This window comes from Nicotiana attenuata, chromosome 1, assembly GCF_001879085.1.
Source record: "Nicotiana attenuata strain UT chromosome 1, NIATTr2, whole genome shotgun sequence".
NCBI classification, from domain to species: Eukaryota; Viridiplantae; Streptophyta; class Magnoliopsida; order Solanales; family Solanaceae; genus Nicotiana; species Nicotiana attenuata.
Genome location: NC_031989.1, coordinates 17,835,188 through 17,854,643, shown reverse-complemented (window position 1 = coordinate 17,854,643; position 19,456 = coordinate 17,835,188). Strand labels below are relative to the sequence as shown.

General features: G+C 46.1%; 2 protein-coding genes across 2 annotated transcripts; one reads left to right on the top strand and one right to left on the bottom strand.

The window, feature by feature from the left end:
• Window positions 5,383-6,465, bottom strand: LOC109233546. The gene is made up of 2 exons (XM_019399434.1): window positions 5,799-6,465; window positions 5,383-5,636 (listed from the first exon to the last, which is right to left on the bottom strand). The coding sequence occupies exons 1-2, from the start codon at window positions 6,463-6,465 to the stop codon at window positions 5,383-5,385; spliced, it is 921 nt and encodes a 306-aa protein (XP_019254979.1).
• Window positions 17,761-18,168, top strand: LOC109242250 (RNA-directed DNA polymerase homolog; the record flags this gene model as incomplete). Its single annotated transcript, XM_019409108.1, has 1 exon — window positions 17,761-18,168. A coding segment is annotated over exon 1 (408 nt), but the record flags the coding sequence as incomplete, so codon positions are not given.

The following is a 19,456-nucleotide window of genomic DNA, read 5'->3' as shown; positions in this document are numbered from 1 at the left end:
GCACGGTTCGTTCGACCGTTTGGCCCGGCATATTGCTTTTTTCTATCGAGACCCTGTTCAGCATATCTTAGCTTCTCCGAGAAGGTGATCTTCCGGGGGGATGCCCCCAAGTATTCGAATTTGATTGAAAAAGAAACCTTGAATACTTGTCGAGTCTTCCTTAGGTAGCATGCGGATGTTGCCTCATTAAAAACCTTGCCGGTAAAACCCTTTTTGGCATAAAAACCTGGTCGAAGGAAAAGAGTGCAACGCACGCTTTCGAAACCTAAGGCCTTCGAGTTGGAGAGTGCTTCGGCCATTTCGATTGGATACCTGCACTCGGGTCAGTGTAGAATGTAATTGAAGGAGCAAGGAGACGGTCATACCTTAGTGTAGAATGTGCCGGCGATAATCCGAGCCCTGATGTGTACCAGTCGCTTGTGACGAGGACGCGGTACGGTCCCTTGCTTTGTTTAGTCGGGAGTAGCCGAGAGTGTAGCTTGTTATCTCTATTTTGCTGCTTGATTATCCTTCGGCTCCTTCGAAGGTGGAGGTATCGGTGTCGAGGCCACATTGTGCACCGCGAACATTTCTCTCGCCCATGCTGTTCCCCGTACACGGTTTTAATCCCATCCTTTGTCGGGAATTTCATCATTTGATGGAGGGTGGATGGCACTGCTCTCATGTAGTGTATCCACGACCTTCCAAGCAAGGCGTTGTAGCTCATGCCTCCCTTGATGACATGGAATTTGGCATTTCGGGTTGCGCCGGCCATGTTGACCAGGAGAGTGATTTCCCTTTTCGTCGTTTCGCTCGCCATGTTGAATCTGTTGAGAACTCGAGAGGCGGGTACGATTTGGTCAGGCAGTCCGAGATGCTCTACCACCCTCGACCTGATAATGTTGGCCGAGCTACCTGGATCCACAAGTACACGTTTAATTTGAAATGAATTTACAAGGAAAGAGATTACCAGTGCGTCGTTGTGAGGTTGAGACAAGGTCTCGATATCCTCTTCGCTGAATGTGAGGGCATCCTCGGGTTTGTAGCCCAAGTTCGCTTTTCTTTGGTGATGGATATTTTTGTTCATCTCATCATGGGCTCCTATGGGGCATCGATGCCTCCCAAGATCATGTGGATGACATGCTGCGGCTCATTCGTTTCGTTCTTCTTGGCCGCCTCTCTTTCCCGGAACTGATTTTTGGCTCGGTCGCATAGGAATTCTCGGAGCTGAACTTTATTGAGTAGTCTGGCTACTTCTTCTCGGAGATGGTGGCAATCCTCGGTCCTGTGGCCATGCGTGTTGTGAAATTCACACACTAAGTTATGATTCCTTTGCGAAGGATCCGATTGTACAGGCCTGGGCCACCTGGCGTCTCTGATTTTATTGATGGCGAACACGATGTCAGATGCATCGCGTTGAAGTTGTATTCCGACAAGCGAGGTGCCTCCGTTGGCCCTGTATGACTATCAAATCCGGCTCGGTTGACGAGTCCCGGAGGATTCTATCCTCGGTCCATACTTCGATCGTTGTGGGGTATGTTGCGCCTCGGGACGTTTCTCCTTTATTCAATGTATGGCTAGTACCTTTCTTTTTTTGGCTTCGACTCCTTCGCCAGAAGCCTGCTTAGCTATACCGAGCCTGAGGGGCTCCTAGTTGTTCGTCCTCGACCCTGATTTTCGACTGGTATCGGTTGTGAACGTCCGACCAGGTCACGGCGGGATATTCAACCAGATTCTATTTCAGCTGCTTCGAAGCCACCAAGCTTCATTAATTCAGACCTTGAGTGAAGGCCTGCACTGCCCAGTCATCGGAGACTGGTGGTAGTTCCATTCGTTCCATTTGAAAGCGAGATACGAACTCTCGCAGCATCTCATTCTCCCTCTGCTTAATTTTGAAGACGTCGGATTTCCTTGTTGCTACTTTGATGGCACCAACATGTGCCTTAATGAAAGAATCCGCCAACATGGCAAATGAGTCTATAGAGTTAGGAACTAGGTTGTGATACCACGTCATGGCCCCTTTAGAAAGCGTTTCCCCGAACATTTTCAGCAAGACGTACTCGATCTCGTCGTCCCTCAGGTCGTTGCCCTTTACTGCACAAGTGTAGGCAGTGACGTGCTCGTTGGGGTCCGACGTTCCGTTATACTTTGGAAGGCCGGGCATTCTGAACTTCTTTGGAATGGGTTTCAGAGCCGCTTCCTGTGGGAACGGCTTTTGCACGAACTTCTTTGAATCCATACCTTTCAGGATCGGGGGTGCTCCCGGAATCCGGTCGACCCTAGAATTGTAGGTCTCGACCTTTTTGTCGTTGGCCTCTATCTTTTTCTCTCCCGATTTAATCCTCCTCGTGAAGTCCTCGAGCATCTTTACGATCGCGGGGTCGGTTGCCGACCCATTGTTGCTTGATCATTCTGGTACCTGCTCGGCTGGGGGAGCCGTCCCCGGTGCTACCGTGCTAGGAGTTATCTGGTGACTTTGTAGCTGAGCAATAGCCAGCTATTGTGCCTGCAACATTTCAAAATAACATGAAGGCTAACCTCCCGTTCATCCCGAGCTGGGGTTTTCTGGGCTTCTTGTTGGTCGCCTTGGTGTATGGTCCTGTTCGTGTGGGAGCTTATTTCGACGTGTTGAGCGTCGCGTGAAACTGCATCCACGGGAATCGGTTTCGGTGCGTCCTCAGGGTTTTGTGGTGGTACACCAACACCTGGGAAGTCAACACCATTTTCTCCATGGTCTTCAAGGTTGATGTTTTCACGTGTGTTTACTGAGTTAGACATTTTGACCTGAAAACAAAGATCTTGGACAAGAAAAAGTGTGAAAGATAACTTGCGTTACGTGGTTAAACCAGCAAGAAAATAATCACTATTATATTTAGCCCCACAGTGGGCGCCAAACTGTTTACCGTGAAAATGGTAATAACAATTAAATTTTATAATGGGATTCTAAAAATACGTGATATATTTTTATGCTAGTTGTTATGCAGTTGATGCCATGTGAAAGACTTAGAAACAAGATAGGAGTTGGAGAATAAGGTGATAACCAAACCGAATGATCAATAGTCGGGGCCTCGAGCTTGCTTATTCAAGGGCCTCGGGGTCGGGTCTGGAGCTCTGCTGAGAGCTATCAGGGGTAATCGATGGGAGACTAACAATTCGAATAAAATCAATGACGGCTCTTTATGGCCAATAATAACCAATAAATGATGAACAATAAAGACAGCACAATGAATGTAAGCAATAAATGGAGTAATGAACTCAAGAGAATATGCTAGAGAGCAGAGAGAATGTTCTTGTATATTTTTGTATGGAGCAACAGATCATGTACAAAATGACAAGGATTCCCCTTTATATATGAGGGGGAACATAGTACAAANGAAGTTCATCTATCTTAAACAAACTTAGATATACTACCCAAACTTCTATACAATACAAATACATATCATACTATAACATCCAGGCTAATCATTTAGTCTACATAACCTAAAGGGGAACTGCCATATCTTTTTATCTCACAATATAGCCACTTCTTATAGTAACTTACTTAACGTGGTACTTCTAGTTCTGATTTGTATAGATCTAAACACTTAAAATCATTCCCTGAAATTCAATATTGGATGCTCTTGGTTCTCATTGCATACATCATATCTTCTAGTCATTTGCATGAGTTGTACGAAATCACATCTTTGGTAATAACAAACGTTTCTAACTCCTAGGTATTTTACCCTTAGGCTCTTTTCTGTCCAAAGCTATTGTGACCAATGTTAGGGTCTGACATCTGAACTATCATCATCCAACTTGTGGCTCCATTTCCAAGAATTAAATGAAGTTGTTCTAGGAGGTAAAACACATATAAATACACTACCATGCACAAACTTATCCTTCAAAGTATACCATCATCTGATAGATCACTTCCTGCGCCATCCGGTGAGTCTTGGTCTTAATCCCCGAATAAAATCAATGACGGCTCTTTATGGCCAATAATAACCAATAAATGATGAACAATAAAGACAGCACAATGAATGTAAGCAATAAATGGAGTAATGAACTCAAGAGAATATGCTAGAGAGCAGAGAGAATGTTCTTGTATATTTTTGTATGGAGCAACAGATCATGTACAAAATGACAAGGATTCCCCTTTATATATGAGGGGGAACATAGTACAAAATACATTAATTACAAAGATATGGGGCAGGTATAGCCACCTAATGCCCTGATACGGGTCAAGGCTAGACCTCTAGGCTTTGTCAGCCTCAGTCGTGCGCCTAGGGAACTTCCCACTTTTTTATCATAGTTGTCGACTTGCACTGTCTCGAGGTGGAGCATCGATGGCCCTTCGGGGTGAATCTCGACCGTAGTCCCGAGGCTTTGGAGAGCTTTTCTTATGAGGCGTTATAGCGAGCTAAAATCAAACTCTCCAGTTTTACCACATACAAGTCATAAAAATCTACTACCAACAAAAAGCGAGACTACATGCCAATCCTACTGTTATGAACACTCTAGACTACCTACTCTACTACCCTAATCCTCGACCTCCGTACCTTCCTATCAAGGGTCATGTCCTCGGTCAGCTGAAGTTGTGTCATGTCTTGACTAATAACCTCTCCCCACCTCTTCATTGGCCTACCTCTACCTCTCCGCAGTCCCTCCAATGTCAACCTCTCACATCTCATCACCGAGGCGTATGTGCTCCTCCTCCTCACATTCCTAAACCACATAAGCCGTGCTTCCCGCATCTTGTCCTCAATAGGGGCCACAACCACCTTGTCGCAAATAACCTCATTTTTTATCCTATCTAACCTGGTGTGCCTGCACATCCATCGCAAAATCCTCATCGCAACACTCCGCCCCATACAACATCGTTTATCTGACCACCACTATGTGGAACATACCCTTAAGTTTCGGTGGCACCTTTTTATCACACAAAACACCGGAAAAGAGTCTCCATTTCATCCATCCTGCCCCAATACGATGTGTGACATCTTCATCAATCTCTCTTTATCCCTAAATAATAGACCCAAGGTACTTAAAACACCATCTCCTAGATGTCCTGCGAGTCCAGCCTCACCTCCCCTTCCCCTCCTTGAGTCTCGCCACTGAACTTACACCAAGTATAGTGTCTTGGTCCTGCTCAACTTGAGACCTTTAGATTCTGGGGTCTACCTCCATACCTGTAATTGCGCGTTCACATCGTCTCGCATCTCGTCAATCAATACAATATCATCTACAAATAGCATGCACCACGGCACCTCCCCTTGGATGTGGCGTGTCAATACGTCCATCACCAGAGCAAACAAAAAAGGGCTGAGTGTCGACCCCTGATGCAACCCCATCATAACCGGAAATGGTCCAAGTCCCCACCTACCATCCTCTCTTGGGTCTTTACTCCATCATACATGTCCTTAATCAACCTAAAGTAGGCAACATGTAAACCTCTAGCCTCCAAACATCTCCATAAAATCTCCTCGGAACGTTATCATACGCCTTTTCTAAGTCGATGAACACCATATGCAAGTCATTCTTTCTCTCCCTATATTGCTCCGTCAATCTCCTAACAAGGTGGATGGCTTCTGTAATCGAACACCCCGGCATAAATCCAAACTGGTTCTCGGAAATAGACACACTCTTCCTCACTCTAAGCTCTACCACTCTCTCCCAGACTTTCACAGTATGACTAAGCAGCTTGATACCCCGATAGTTATTGCAAATTTAGATATCACCCTTGTTCTTGTATGCAGGAACCATCGTGCTCCACCTCCACTCTTCGGGCATCTTCTTCGTTCTAAAAATGACATTAAATAACCTAGTGAGCCACTCCAAACCTGCCTTGCCCGCACTCTTCCGAAACTCCACGGGGATTTTATCCGGCCCTGTCGCTTTGCCCCTGCTCATCTTTCGCATAACCCCCTCAATTTCATCAACTCTAATCCGCCTACAATACCCAAAGTTATAGCGACTCCCGGAGAGTTCCAAATCACCCAGTACAATGCTCTTGTCCCCTTCCTTGTTCAAGATACTATGGAAGTAGGTCTGCCATCTCCAACGGATAAGCCCCTCATCCAACAAAACTCTTCCTTCTTCTTCCTTGATGCACTTCACTTGGTCTAAGTCACGCACCTTCCTTTCCCGTGCCTTGGCTAACCTGAACAACCTCTTATCCCCATATCGGCCCTTGAGTTCTTCATACAAACGATTAAAAGCTACAGTTTTGGCCGCCGTAACTGCTAGCTTTGTCTCTTTCTTAGCCAACTTATAATGCTCCCTATTCTCCCTCTTCTCCTCCTCGCCTACACTTTCCACTAGCTTCAAATACGTTGTTTTCTTAGTTTTCGCTTTTCCTTGCACCTCTCCATTACACCACCAGTCTCTCTTGTGACCATCAGAGTAACCCTTTGAGACCCCTAATACCTCTCTTGCGGCTTCCCTAATGCATTGCGCATTCGTGGTCCACGTAGCGCTTGCGTCCCCACTACTCCTCCAAGCCCCCATAGTCACCAGCTTGACCCCAACTCCTGCACTTTAGCTTCTGTCATGGCTCTCCACTTCATCCTATGTTGGCTATACATCGCCCTCTTCCTCCTCTTCCTCGTGATCTGAAGGTCCATGACCAGGAGCCCATGAAGGGTCGAGAGGTTCTCACTCGGGATGACCTTGCAATCTGTGCAAAGACCTCTATCAGACTTCCTGCAAAGTAGATAATCAATCTGAGTCTTGGCCACAGAACATCGGAAGGTGGCCAAGTGTCACGACCCAAAATCCACTAAGGGTTGTGGTGGCGCCGGACACTGCTGTCAGGCAAGCCAACCAAATTACTTGATGAAGTTCTCATTTTAACAATCTTGAAAACTAATATTTTCCTTCAATTCTATAAATGAAAAGATAACCGCTTCAATTCAAATTAAATGATAAGCAATTAATACAAAATATTTTAAAACCATCCCAGAACCCGGCGTCAAAAGTGCATGAGCATCTACTGAGAAGGAAATAAAATACAACATCCGTCCGGAATATAGTGGACAAGAAGTAAACACAATATACTGGAAGGGACTATACTAGCTGCGGACCGCCTCGGATACTGCAACTCACCTAGTCCCAGAATCATCCGTGCTGCTACGCCCAGTAGGCCACTAGAGTTACATATACCTGTGCAACAAAATTGCACAGAAGTGTAGTATGAGTACGAAAACAACGTGTACTCAATGAGTATCCCGTCTAATCTCGAAGAAGTAGAGACGAGATGGTCGACTTCGACACTTACTAATGGTCCAATAATGATGACAATAATACATCAAATCGTGGATTTCTATAAACATGATTTTAATCCAATAGAAGGAAACAAGTAAACAATTATTTTCTTTTATAGGAAATTTCCAAAATTCCTGTTCGTTATTATCCAAATATTCTCAAGCCATGAAGAGGCAATAACAAGTTTAATAAGTTCAAGGCAGCAATACAAGCATGCGCAAATCATGCCGAGGTCGTACGGCCCGCTCTAATAGAAATATAAATTGTGCAGTGCCGAGGGTCGACGGCGCGCCTATAGATCCATCTATTTAATCTGCCGAGGCGTTCGGCTCGTTCCAAAATAAACACACACAGACAGACAGTCAATCAAGAAGTCAACATGGAGCAATTATCCAAAGAAAAGCCAATTCTCTTTAGTAATTTAAGAAAAATGAAGTTTAAATCTTTTTAGAAACTCATTTACAAATTCGATGTGATTTAAGCAATACAAGTTGTCAATAAGATGGCAAATGTTCCAAGTATAGCATGCTTTTGGGTCCTAGACTACCCGGACAATAGCATAATAGTAGCTACGCACGGACTCTCATCACCTCGTGCGTACATAGCCCCCCACAAAATAGGAGCACATAACCAATTAACTCACCTATGGGGACAATTCCCTCTTACAAGGTTAGAAAGGAGACTCACCTCGCTCCGAAGATCCGTAACCGGCATTCCACGCCCTTCCAAAGACTCTAATTGATGCACAACGTTCCAAAACTAGCCAATAATGACACCAATCCATTAATATATACCCAATTATTCATTGCAACCCAATTTACAACAATATCTAATCCCGATAGAAAAGTTGACGAAAACGCCCTCGGGCCCACGTGCCCGAATTTCCAAATTTTTCGAAGAATAAGTTTACCCATACCCTCACGAACTCAAATATATAATTTTCTCTAAATTCCATACCCAAAATCGTGGTCAAATTCCAAGAATATCAATTTTTCTAGGTTTTCCCTCAACCCCAAGTTTTCTACAAATTTCATGCTCAAATCCATCCATAATTGATGTATTTAACTCAAAATAGGTGGGGATACCTTACCTTGTCGTTGATGATGAAAAATCCCACTTGAAGCTCTCCAAAATCGTCCATGCCAAATGAAATGGGAGAAGAATGGCCAAATCCCGAATTTAAAACAACCCTCTGCCTCCAGCTCTTTCCGCATCTGCGAAAAAATGATCGCATCTGCGGTCCCGCATCTGCGGTCCAAAAACCGCAGATGCGGTTATGACAGAAGCAGCAGCTCTTCAGGCCTTTCCCAAAATTCCAATTTCGATCCGTTAACCACCCGGAATCCACCCGAGGCCCCCGGGACCCCAACCAATCATGCTAACCAGTCCCAAAATACATTACGGACTTGCTCGAGGCCTCATCACATCAAACAACCCTAAAATCATGAATCGACCTCCAATCCAAGCTTAATGAACTTTAGAATTTCAAACTTCTGCTTCGATGTTTAAACCTATCAAATCACGTCCGATTGACTTCAAATTTTGCAGACAAGTCATATTCGACATTACGAACCTACTCCAACTTTCGGAATCGGATTCCGACCCGGATATCAAAAAGTCCACTTCCGGTCAAACTTCTCAAATACCTTCAAATTTCTATCTTTAGCCAAATGACTCCAAAATGACCTACGGACATCCGAATTCACTTCCGATCGCGTTCCCAACTCCAGAATCACCATACGGAGCTATTCACAGACTCGGAATCCCAAACGGATATCGATAACACCGAAATGCACTTCAAGCCAAACTTATGAAATTTCTTCTAAAATGCTAGCTTCCACAATAGGCGTCAAAATGCTCCCGGGTTATCCAAAACCCGAACCGGGCATACGCCCAAGTCCGGAATCATAATACGAACCTGCTGGAACCTTCAGATCCTGATTCTGAGGTCGTTTACTCAAAACTCCCGTCCTAGTTAATTCTTTCAACTTTAAGCTTCCAAAATGAGAATTCTCTTCTCAAATCAACTCCAAACTTCCGAAACTCCATTCCCACCACGCGTACAAGTCGTAATACCTGAAATAAAGCTGCTCATGGCCTCAGACTGCTGAATGATGCGCTAGGGCTCAAAATGACCGGTCGGGTCGTTACATTCTCTCCCACTTAAACATACGTTCGTCCTCGAACGTGCTGAGAACTACACTAAAGTAGTCTGAAATCACTGTTTAACATCTCATGCACCTCCCCGTGCTACCACCACTCAGTTGAGCACATCAGCTCGATCAATTTTGAAGATATTCCCTTTTATTCAAGCAAATAAGCCTTAGAGTCCAATTTCAACATCCGGAATTCTCTGCCAAGCCTGTTTCTAACATACGATCACCGTATCAATCACTACACATTGTACCCAAGCATGACTGCACAATTTTGCTGAATTCACACCTTGCATCACTTTACTCACCGGACCACAATAACACTTTCTGATCGACTTAGTCGAAATTCCACGAATCTGATGCTCCCATTGCACCTCATGACATACATAGGTCTTACTCTAACTCTTACAATACCGACATGACGGATGAGATCTGTATAAATTCATAACCACTGCCGAAACAACAATTCATTGGGTCTATACTCCTGGCAAGAACTATCACCTCATTCTGAACCAAACAATGGTCTTAGCCCCTTAATATACTTCATATACTCAGATTGCATTGATCTCGAATTCAATGATCTCATCTCAGCCAGTACGAACTGCTCAGGCAATAAGCCCCCCCCCCCCCCCGAACACGATCAAAAGTCTCACATGACGCCACAATGTGCCAATAGGCTACCAATTCGAACGTGTTACAGAAGGAAGATGAATACTAGAAGGAACTACTCAACTCACACACTAATATGGACTTTCCTTAGAAAATAGGAAGCAAGGCATACAAAAATAACACATAGAAGAATTATACTCAACATCACACTGTTGCGGCGCGCAACCCGATCCAAATAACATACCCATGGCGGCGTGCCACCCGATCCACACATAACACTCACCTAAGGAGATGCACATCGAGTTAAATTGATCATTACAATAATATACCGAATTTCGGTCACAAGCACGCTGAGTGCATAATACCATCCCTTAGGGGACATATAGCGCTATAAGCTACAAAACTCAAGCACAACTGAGGTGCGATATACGATCTGAATCACAAGAGCCATTTTTCTCATATAACATCATCTCTATGCGGAACCTCAACACATAAGCAATTCACCAAGACGTCTCACAACTCACACGGTGCAATATATCATTACATGAAACAACTGACGACGAAATGACATCCTGACTACTCTTCCATAGGGAGTGCATTATTGAAATAAACACATCTGACCTGATATAGAGCCCATATTCACATTTGAATTCATCCACAGACCTCAAGCTGATTCTGATCGCACTGAACTAGGCTAATTACATTTCAAAGGTCCATAATAACTCCTCTTCCGCTCATAACACATAAGAACAACTTTCATAACCGGAGTAATCCTCCCCAGTTCACAACCCAATAGACCAAGTGCCCTCCAGGCATCAATCCTCAACACAACACCATTACAGCCTTCATACTTGGTTTACATATTTAATCAATCAAGTGACTACATGCCACACTTATATAATCTTCCTGTGGGACACACTCCCACAACCTACCATAACAATATCTGGGTCGTACCTCCAAACCACCGGTCGCACTAACGCTGAAAAGCGATCAAGAATCATCAACTAGGATGCAAAGCGCTTTTTACGAAACACCGATCTCAGGTGACGCTGAAGACAATACCAACTTACCTTAAACATCGAAACTCCTTCCCTGCTCATCCGAGCTCGTGACATCTTTGTCAACACCGAACCGTTACCTTGATCTTCACTTCAAATTCCATACCACTCATTGCACCCAACATTCCAACATACGATAGAACATGATCTTCATCATAACTCCAGAACCACTAATGGACTAACACTTCATCATATAAAAGCTTTTCACTTAACTCAACTCAGGAGAACCATAGCAACACACAGGTGATTTCTCACAGCTGTGGAAATATGCAAATCTCTAAGTAGTGGTCTAACCCACTTATAACCCTTCCTGGATCTGCCTACACATAACAGGCCCTGACAGTAGAATACTTTCTGAATAACACCAATTACGGCGACCGACAAGCCTCGCACGCACCGTTACAATTCACTTGCATAACTTGATCACGCTGAAAGAACTGATCATTACCAGTAACATGCCAATTCGACTATGGCTAACCAATCCCTCTTCTACCAATTTGTCCTTGATTGCCATAGAAACAATGATAACCCCTTTCAACACTTAACAAACTCCATCCGCACTCTTCCCGAGTGACCCTGAATCACGAGACCATGCTGTCTCAAATCCCACGAACCATTTCGTACCTCCCAATTGCTACATCGCAAGCCAAAACATCATAGAACATTCTGTGCCTCTTCTCATAGGCTGCTATCATGTTTGATTCTTAACCGTACCTATAGGCTCAAAATCATTAGGCATCACACTTTAACTTTTGAATTCACTAGGACCATTGTTGAGAGCCACCCGCTCTGACTTGGCCCCGAATATAATCAACTCCATAAATCTCCTAGCACATGAATATCCTCTTGGCGAAGAAGCCGGCCGAATCACTTCCCTTGGAACCCGCATCTATACAAAGCACAATCCTGAATCCTTTCCAAATCCGAACGAGAGCCAACAAGGCCAACCATAGCACACCTTTAACAATCCCTTTGCTCAAATTACCACTTATGGTCTTTTCCCATAGCTGAAATAGCCCATCAATAAGCTAATAACCAGAAACCTCGTAAGTAGTTAACCATGCAACCCCATCATAGGCGGTCGGACTCTCCAGCTTAGCTCGAAGCCACTATTACACAACTCTGGAATTTACCAGGATTCTTAATCTCCTATTGACATAACCTTGCGCAATCAACCAACAAAATTCTCGATATCGTACTGTAGAAACCCCCTTTTCATACTCTAAATCATCAACAACCTTCGCTCGACCGATCCCTTCGCTGTATAACCAATAGAATTCTTCGCAGAAGCCTCGCCAACCACGCGACCGCTAACTGCTCACCGGAATAACCCACCTGTGGAAATCACTCCCCGACATATCCCAACGCTACTGCACGGGGTACAATCACTACGACATCAATAACCTATCCTGAGTCCGAGCTCTCTCTCTAGCTGCACTGTAACGACCCGACCGGTCGTTTTGCCTTCTAGAACCCCGATCCCCAAAATTAAGCCTTCCATACTTGCTTCAACTAATTCACGACTTGCGGGGGCGAGTGGTTCGGAAGTTGGAAAGGTTTAGAGCAAAATATGCTCAATTGCTTCTTTAAGATTTTCTTAGAAGACCAAGTTTGACTTTGGTCAACATTTTGGGAAAACGGACCCAAAATTTTGATTTGACAATTTCTGAGGGTGCGTGGGAAAATATGGGACCTGGGCGTATGCCCGAAATCGAATTCCGAGGTCTCTAGCTTGAGTAATGATTTTTTATCCGAAATTGTTTAATTGAAGCTTTAAAGAATTAAAGAAATTAAAATTATTGATTCCCTAGGTATCGGGCTTGGATTTTGGTTCCAAAGATTGGTACAGGTCCGTAATGTCATTTAAGACTTGCCCGTAAAATTTGGTGTCAATCCGAGTAGTTTAAGGGTGTTTTGACCCGTTATAGGAGAATTAAGAACTTAAGGATTCAATAGTTTGATTCATTTGGATTTAGGGGGTGATTCTAAGATTTAGCGTTGTTTTGGGAGTTTCGAGGGTTCGAGTAGGTCCGCCTCATGATTTCAGACTTGTCGGTATGTTCGGGCGGGGCTCGGAAGCCAAGAGCGTCAAACGAACGAGGTTCGAGCGAAGTAGAAAACTTAGAAAGGGCTGGAGGTTGTTGCTTCTTTCATTACCGCAACTCCGGTTCTTGAGCCGCAGATGCGGTCATATCATCGCAGATCCAAAAAGGGGGAGGCCCAGGGAAAACCGCAGAAGCGGTCCCGTTTATGCGATCCCCAGACCGCAAATGCGGTCCAACTATTCAAGGCCCAAGCCGCAGAAGCGGCCAGGTAACCGCAGGAGCGGTTCCGCATGTGCGGGCCTCAGATCGCAGAAGCGGTCCAACCCTCCCTCGCCCACTTCCGCAGATGCGGCCACCTTTCCGCAGGCAGATGCGGTCCTCTAACCGCAGAAGCGGAAATCGCTGGAAGGCAGTGAATGCATTTAATCCAAGTTCAAAGTCATTTCCCCTATACCTTACTCCTCACTTGGGCGATTTTGGTGGTTCCAAAGAGAGGGTTTCAACATATTATTGCAAGGTAAGTAATCTCCCTCCATTATAAGTTAAATTACATGAACATTAGGTAGATTAAACACTAAAATTTGGTAAAAGTCAAGGGTTAGAGCTAGACCTAGGGTTTTAGCAAAACTAAGATTTAAGCATGGAATTTGTTATGAAATGGACTAGAAATCATATATTATTGATCCTTAGGTTGTAGAGAACAATTTCCTTCGAAAAATATCGGAATCCGGGCGCGTGGGCCCGGAGTCAGAATTTAGGAAACTTGTGGGAAAGGTTGGGAAATTACTTAAATAGTTAGAATTCGGCCTTTTAAGCCTTTATTGACTAGCTCTTACCTATTTTAACTAGTTTGCGATCGTTCGGCTTCGAATTAAGAGCTTGGGCTTGTTCTTGATATTTGGGAGCGCGCTTTGGAGCGAGGTGAGTCTCCTTTCTAACCTTGTGAGGGGGAACTGTCCCCATAGGATTAATAATTGAGTAATTGTTGCTAAATGCGGGGGCTACGCACGCGCTAGGTGACGAGAGTCCGTGCGTAGCTACTACTATGTTGATGGTCCGGGTAGCTTAGGACCCACATCATGCTTATTTTACATGACTCTCTTTATTATCTTGTTACTATGAGCACCTAGGGTATGCTAGAGATTTAAAAAGGGAATAAGAACGTACTTGTATAATTTTTGAAGTCTTGCTTGGCATTTATGACTATTGATGTGCCTTGTGTGTATACTTGATATTCCTACTTATTTGTGGATCGGGCCGATCGCCTCGGTATGAATAGATGCATCTATAGGTGCGCCGTCGACCCTCGGCAAGTGCACAGTTTATTTCTGTTGGATCGGGTCGTCGCCTCGGCATATTTGCGCATGCTTGTATAGCTTTGCCTGAGAGTATTAACTATTAGAATCGTTTTTTTTTCATAACTCGAAAGGAATTGATAATTGTGACTGAAGTAATTGATTAATCAGAATCATAGAAAGAATATGACTTATATGCCTAGTTGTAAACTTTTGCCTGTTATAGATTTTCATTGATAAACTTAAACTTATGATATTATTTGGCCCTAGTGAGTATCAAGTCGACCTCTTGTCTCTACTCCTTCGAGGTTAGGCGGGATACTCACTGGGTAAATATTGTTTATGTACTCATGCTACGCTTCTGTACATAAATGTACAGGGTCTGAGGCAGGTGGATCCGGTTATTTCTCTGGTGCACATTTGTGAGCAGGCTTGGGACTTCTATGGTGAGCTGCTTTTCCTTCCATGCCGATCCGCAACCGAAGAAGTCTTTCTTTTGCATTGTTATTTTCTGTCTATTCTGATCCAGACAGTAGGGTAGTGTGGTATTCTTTTGGGTTGTATATTCTACTAGTTTCCCGTAACTTATGACACCAGGTTCTGGCACACACTTTGGTAGACGATTATTTTGGGGTCGTGTAACTATTTCAATATGGTATTTATCTCTTCTGGTTTTAAATTCCAAGTTGAGTGTTTATTTCGCTTAATTCTAATTAAAAGCAATAAAATTATTTTGGTAATATTTCCGAAATGGCTTGCCTGACAAGGGTGTCAGGCGCCCTCATGACCTATTGAGAAAAATGGGTCGTGACAACATGGTATCAGAGCACTAGGTTCACGTAGGTCTCACGAGTTATGGGCAAACCTGATAGAGTCTTGTTGATCGATACGGAGACGTCTGTATTTATCTTCGAGAGGCTATAGGGTATTAGGAAAGACTACTCTTTATTCATTTCCTGTCGTGCAGTGCTTAGAGTACTAAATTTCCCTCTTCTATTCTCTCACAGATGGTGAGAACTCATACCGCCGACGTTCCAGACCTGGGAGGAGCTGCTCCCCCCATTGCTAGAGGCCGAAGTAGAGGCCGGGGGAGGGCACCGGCCCGTGATAGGGGCGAGGGCATCCCAGAGCCGTTCCAGTTGCACCACCGGCAGATCCTATTATTGAGGAGCAGGGCGAGGTGCCCGCAGCTGAGCCTACCCCAGCGGATTTCATGACAGCACCGGGATTTCAGGAGGTCATGGGCCGCATGCTACGGTTCATGGACACTATGACTCAGGCTGGTTTATTTCCAGCAGACCCAGCTACTTCTCAGGCAGGAGGGGGAGCCCAGACCCCTACTGCTCAGGCTCCAGGACATGCAGCTGCAGTATATCAGACTCCGGGTGCACTACCCGCAGATGGGGTTCAGCCAGTTGCTGCAGTGGCACCCCAGCCCAGGCCAGCTATGGATGGTGACCCACAGAAGTTATTGGACAGATGGACCAGGCTTCACCCCCCAGTCTTCGGGGGTGAGCGTCATGAGGATGCCCAGGACTTTATAGACAGGTGCAGGGACAGGCTGCACAACATGAGGATATTGGAGACTCATGGAGTTGACTTCACTGCTTTCCAGCTGGAGGGCAGGGCCCGTAGATGGTGGCAGTCCTATATTCTTGGCAGGCCAGCGGGTTCTCCTCCCATCACTTGGGGTGAGTTCATGCAGTTATTCTTGGACAGATACATTCCGCCCTCTGAGAGGGAGGAGCTATGGTACCAGTTTGAGCAGCTCGAGCAGCTCGAGCAGGGACAGATGTCTGTGACCAACTACGAGGCGAGGTTCTCTGAGTTGTCCCGCCATGCACTCATGATACTTCCTACAGATGCAGAGAGGGTGCGGAGGTTTGTCGCAGGGTTGCAACCCGGGATTCGGTTCAGTATGGCTCGAGAGGTAGAGATGGCCACAGGGTATCAGCTAGTAGTCGAGATTGCTCGTCGGATTGAGGGGTATCGCCATAGGGGTAGAGAGCAGATACAGCAGGATAAGAGAGCTAGGTTCTCCGGCGAGTTCAGAGGTGCCCCAGCTAGGGGCAGAGGTCAGTTTGGGAGGGGCCAGTCTAGTAGGCCACCCGTTTCAGCACCACCACCTGCCCGGGGGCCTCCAGCACGCCCCTATTTCAGTGCTATGCCAGAGAGTTCCTACCGCCCGCCAGCTATTCAGGGTCCCTCCAGTGGGCATTCAGGCCCCCATGGTCCCTCTGACCCTTCTTTCAGTGCCATGCCGGAGAGTTCATGTCATCCTCTAGCTATCCAGGGTTCTTCCAGTGGGTATTCAGGTCAGCAGACTCAGACTCCAGGGCAGCAGGCTACGGTGCCTAGAGCGTTCTACGAGTGTGGAGATCCGGGACATCTGAGGAGGACTTGCCCCAGGCTTAGGGGTAAGGCAGTACAGCAGGGCCAGCAGCCCCAGACTCCGGCACCAGCCGCCCAGCCACCTAGAGGTGGAGGGCAGACGGGTAGAGGCCGTCCTAGAGGTGGAGGTCAGACAGGGAGAGGTCAGCCAGTCACTCCCCAGTCAGGTGGGGGCCAGCCATCAGGTGCCCCAGCCAGGTTCTATGCTCTTCCAGCCAGGCCGGATGCATTGGCCTCAGATGCCGTCATCACAGGTATTATTTCCGTTGGTGGCAGAGATGCTTCGTTATTATTTGATCCAGGGTCTACTTATTCATATGTATCGTCTCTGTTCGCTCGCTTTCTGGTTGTTTCTCCTGAGCCCTTGGGTATTCCTGTTCATGTGTCCACTCCTGTGGGTGATTCTGTGGTTGTGGATCGGATCTACCGGTCCTGTGTGGTCACTTTCTGTGGTCTCGAGACTAGAGCGGATCTTCTGTTGCTGGACATGATCGATTTTGAGGTCATCTTGGGCATGGATTGGCTATCTCCGTATCACGCCGTCCTTGATTACCATGCCAAGACTGTTTCACTAATGATGCCAGGATCGCCGAGATTGGAGTGGAAGGGTTCCACAGCTGACATGCCTAGCAGGGTTATCTCTTTCCTAAAGGCTCAGTGCATGTTTGGAAAAGGGTGTTTGGCTTACTTAGCTTATGTTCGAGACACCACTGCAGAGTTTCCGACGATTGATTCAGTGCCAGTAGTTCGAGAGTTCGCCGATGTGTTTCCTTCTGATCTGCCCGGCATTCCTCCAGATCGTGATGTTGATTTCTGCATTGATTTGGCCCCAGGCACTTAGCCTATATCCATTCCACCGTATCGTATGGCCCCTAAGGAGTTGAAGGAGTAGCTAGAGGAGTTGCTAGCAAAGGGGTTTATTAGGCCCAGTGTATTGCCTTGGGGCGCACCAGTGCTATTTGTGAAGAAGAAGGATGGTACCATGCGGATGTGCATTGATTACCGCCAGTTGAACAAGGTCACCATCAAGAACAAGTACCCGTTGCCACGTATTGATGATTTGTTCGACCAGCTGCAGGGTGCTAGGGTGTTCTCTAAGATTGACCTGAGGTCAGGATATCATCAGCTGAAGATTCGGGACTCGGATGTTCCGAAGACTGCATTCCGGACTAGATATGGCCATTATGAGTTCCTAGTGATGTCCTTTGGCTTGACCAATGCGCTAGCAGCATTTATGGATCTGATGAATAGGGTATTCAGGCCTTATATTGACTCCTTTGTCATCGTCTTCATTGACGACATCTTGATATACTCGCGTAGCCTGGGAGAGCACGAGCAGCATTTGAGAGTAGTGCTTCAGACGTTGCGAGAGCAGCAGCTGTATGCTAAGTTCTCCAAGTGTGAGTTTTGGCTCGAGTCAGTGGCATTCTTGGGGCATATTGTGTCCGGAGAGGGTATTAAGGTGGATCCCAAGAAGATTGAGGCAGTTCAGAGTTGGCCACGACCCACTTCAGTGATCGAGATTAGGAGTTTTCTGGGATTAGCAGGTTATTACCGGCGATTCGTGCAGGGCTTTTCATCTATTGCATCACCCTTGACTAGGCTGACCCAGAAGGGTGCCCCATTCATTTGGTCCGATGATTGCGAGGAGAGCTTTCAGAAGCTCAAGGCAGCTTTGACCACGGCACCAGTTCTTGTATTGCCTTCCCGTACGGGGATGTATACTGTGTATTGCGACGCTTCACGCGTTGGTCTGGGATGTGTGTTGATGCAGGAGGGGAGAGTTATTGCATATGCCTCGCGTCAGCTGAAGATTCATGAGAAAAATTACCCCATGCACGAGCTAGAGCTGGCGGCGATTGTTCATGCTATTAAGATATGGAGGCACTATTTGTATGGGGTGCCTTGCGAGGTTTACACCGATCACCGCAGCCTACAGCATTTGTTCAAGCAGAGGGATCTCAATTTGAGGCAGCGCAGGTGGCTTGAGTTGCTGAAGGATTATGACATCACCATTCTTTATCATCCGGGCAAGGCCAATGTGGATACGGATGCCCTGAGCAGGAAGGCGGAGAGCATGGGTAGCCTAGCATTCATTCCAGCAGAGGAGAGGCCACTAGCCTTGGACATCCAGTCCTTGGTTAACAGACTTGTGAGGTTGGACATTTCAGAGCCCAGCCGGGTTCTAGCGTGTGTGGTCACCCAGTCTTCGTTAATGGGGGAGATCAAGGCCCGGCAGTATGATGATCCACATTTAGCAGCCATCAGAGAGACGGTACTTCAGGGAGGTGCCAAGGAGGCTTCTATAGGCGAGGACGGTGTGATGCGGCTCCAGGGCCGTCTATGTGTTCCTAATGTTGATGGTCCCAGGGAGCGGATTCTAGAGGAGGCCCATAGTTCGAGGTATTCTATTCATCCGGGAGTTACGAAGATGCATCGTGATTTTAGGCAGCACTACTGGTGGCGGGGGATGAAGAAGGACATAGTGAAGTATGTGACTAAGTGTTTGAATTGCCAGCAGGTCAAGTATGAACATCAGAGGCCATGCGGCCTACTTCCGCGGATGCCTATACCAGCATGGAAATGGGGGCACATTACCATGGATTTTGTAGTTGGGTTGCCGCGGACTTCGCGGAAGGTCGATTCGGTGTGGGTCATCGTGGATAGATTGACCAAGTCGGCCC

Bases quoted from the DNA above. Each gene is read 5' to 3' on its own strand.
- LOC109233546 (XM_019399434.1), bottom strand. From the start codon at position 6,465: ATGGGGGCTTGGAGGAGTAGTGGGGACGCAAGCGCTACGTGGACCACG. The intron at 5,637-5,798 runs GTTTGGAGTGGC...ATACTGTGAAAG, and splicing joins GAAGAGTGCGGGCAAGGCAG to TCTGGGAGAGAGTGGTAGAG.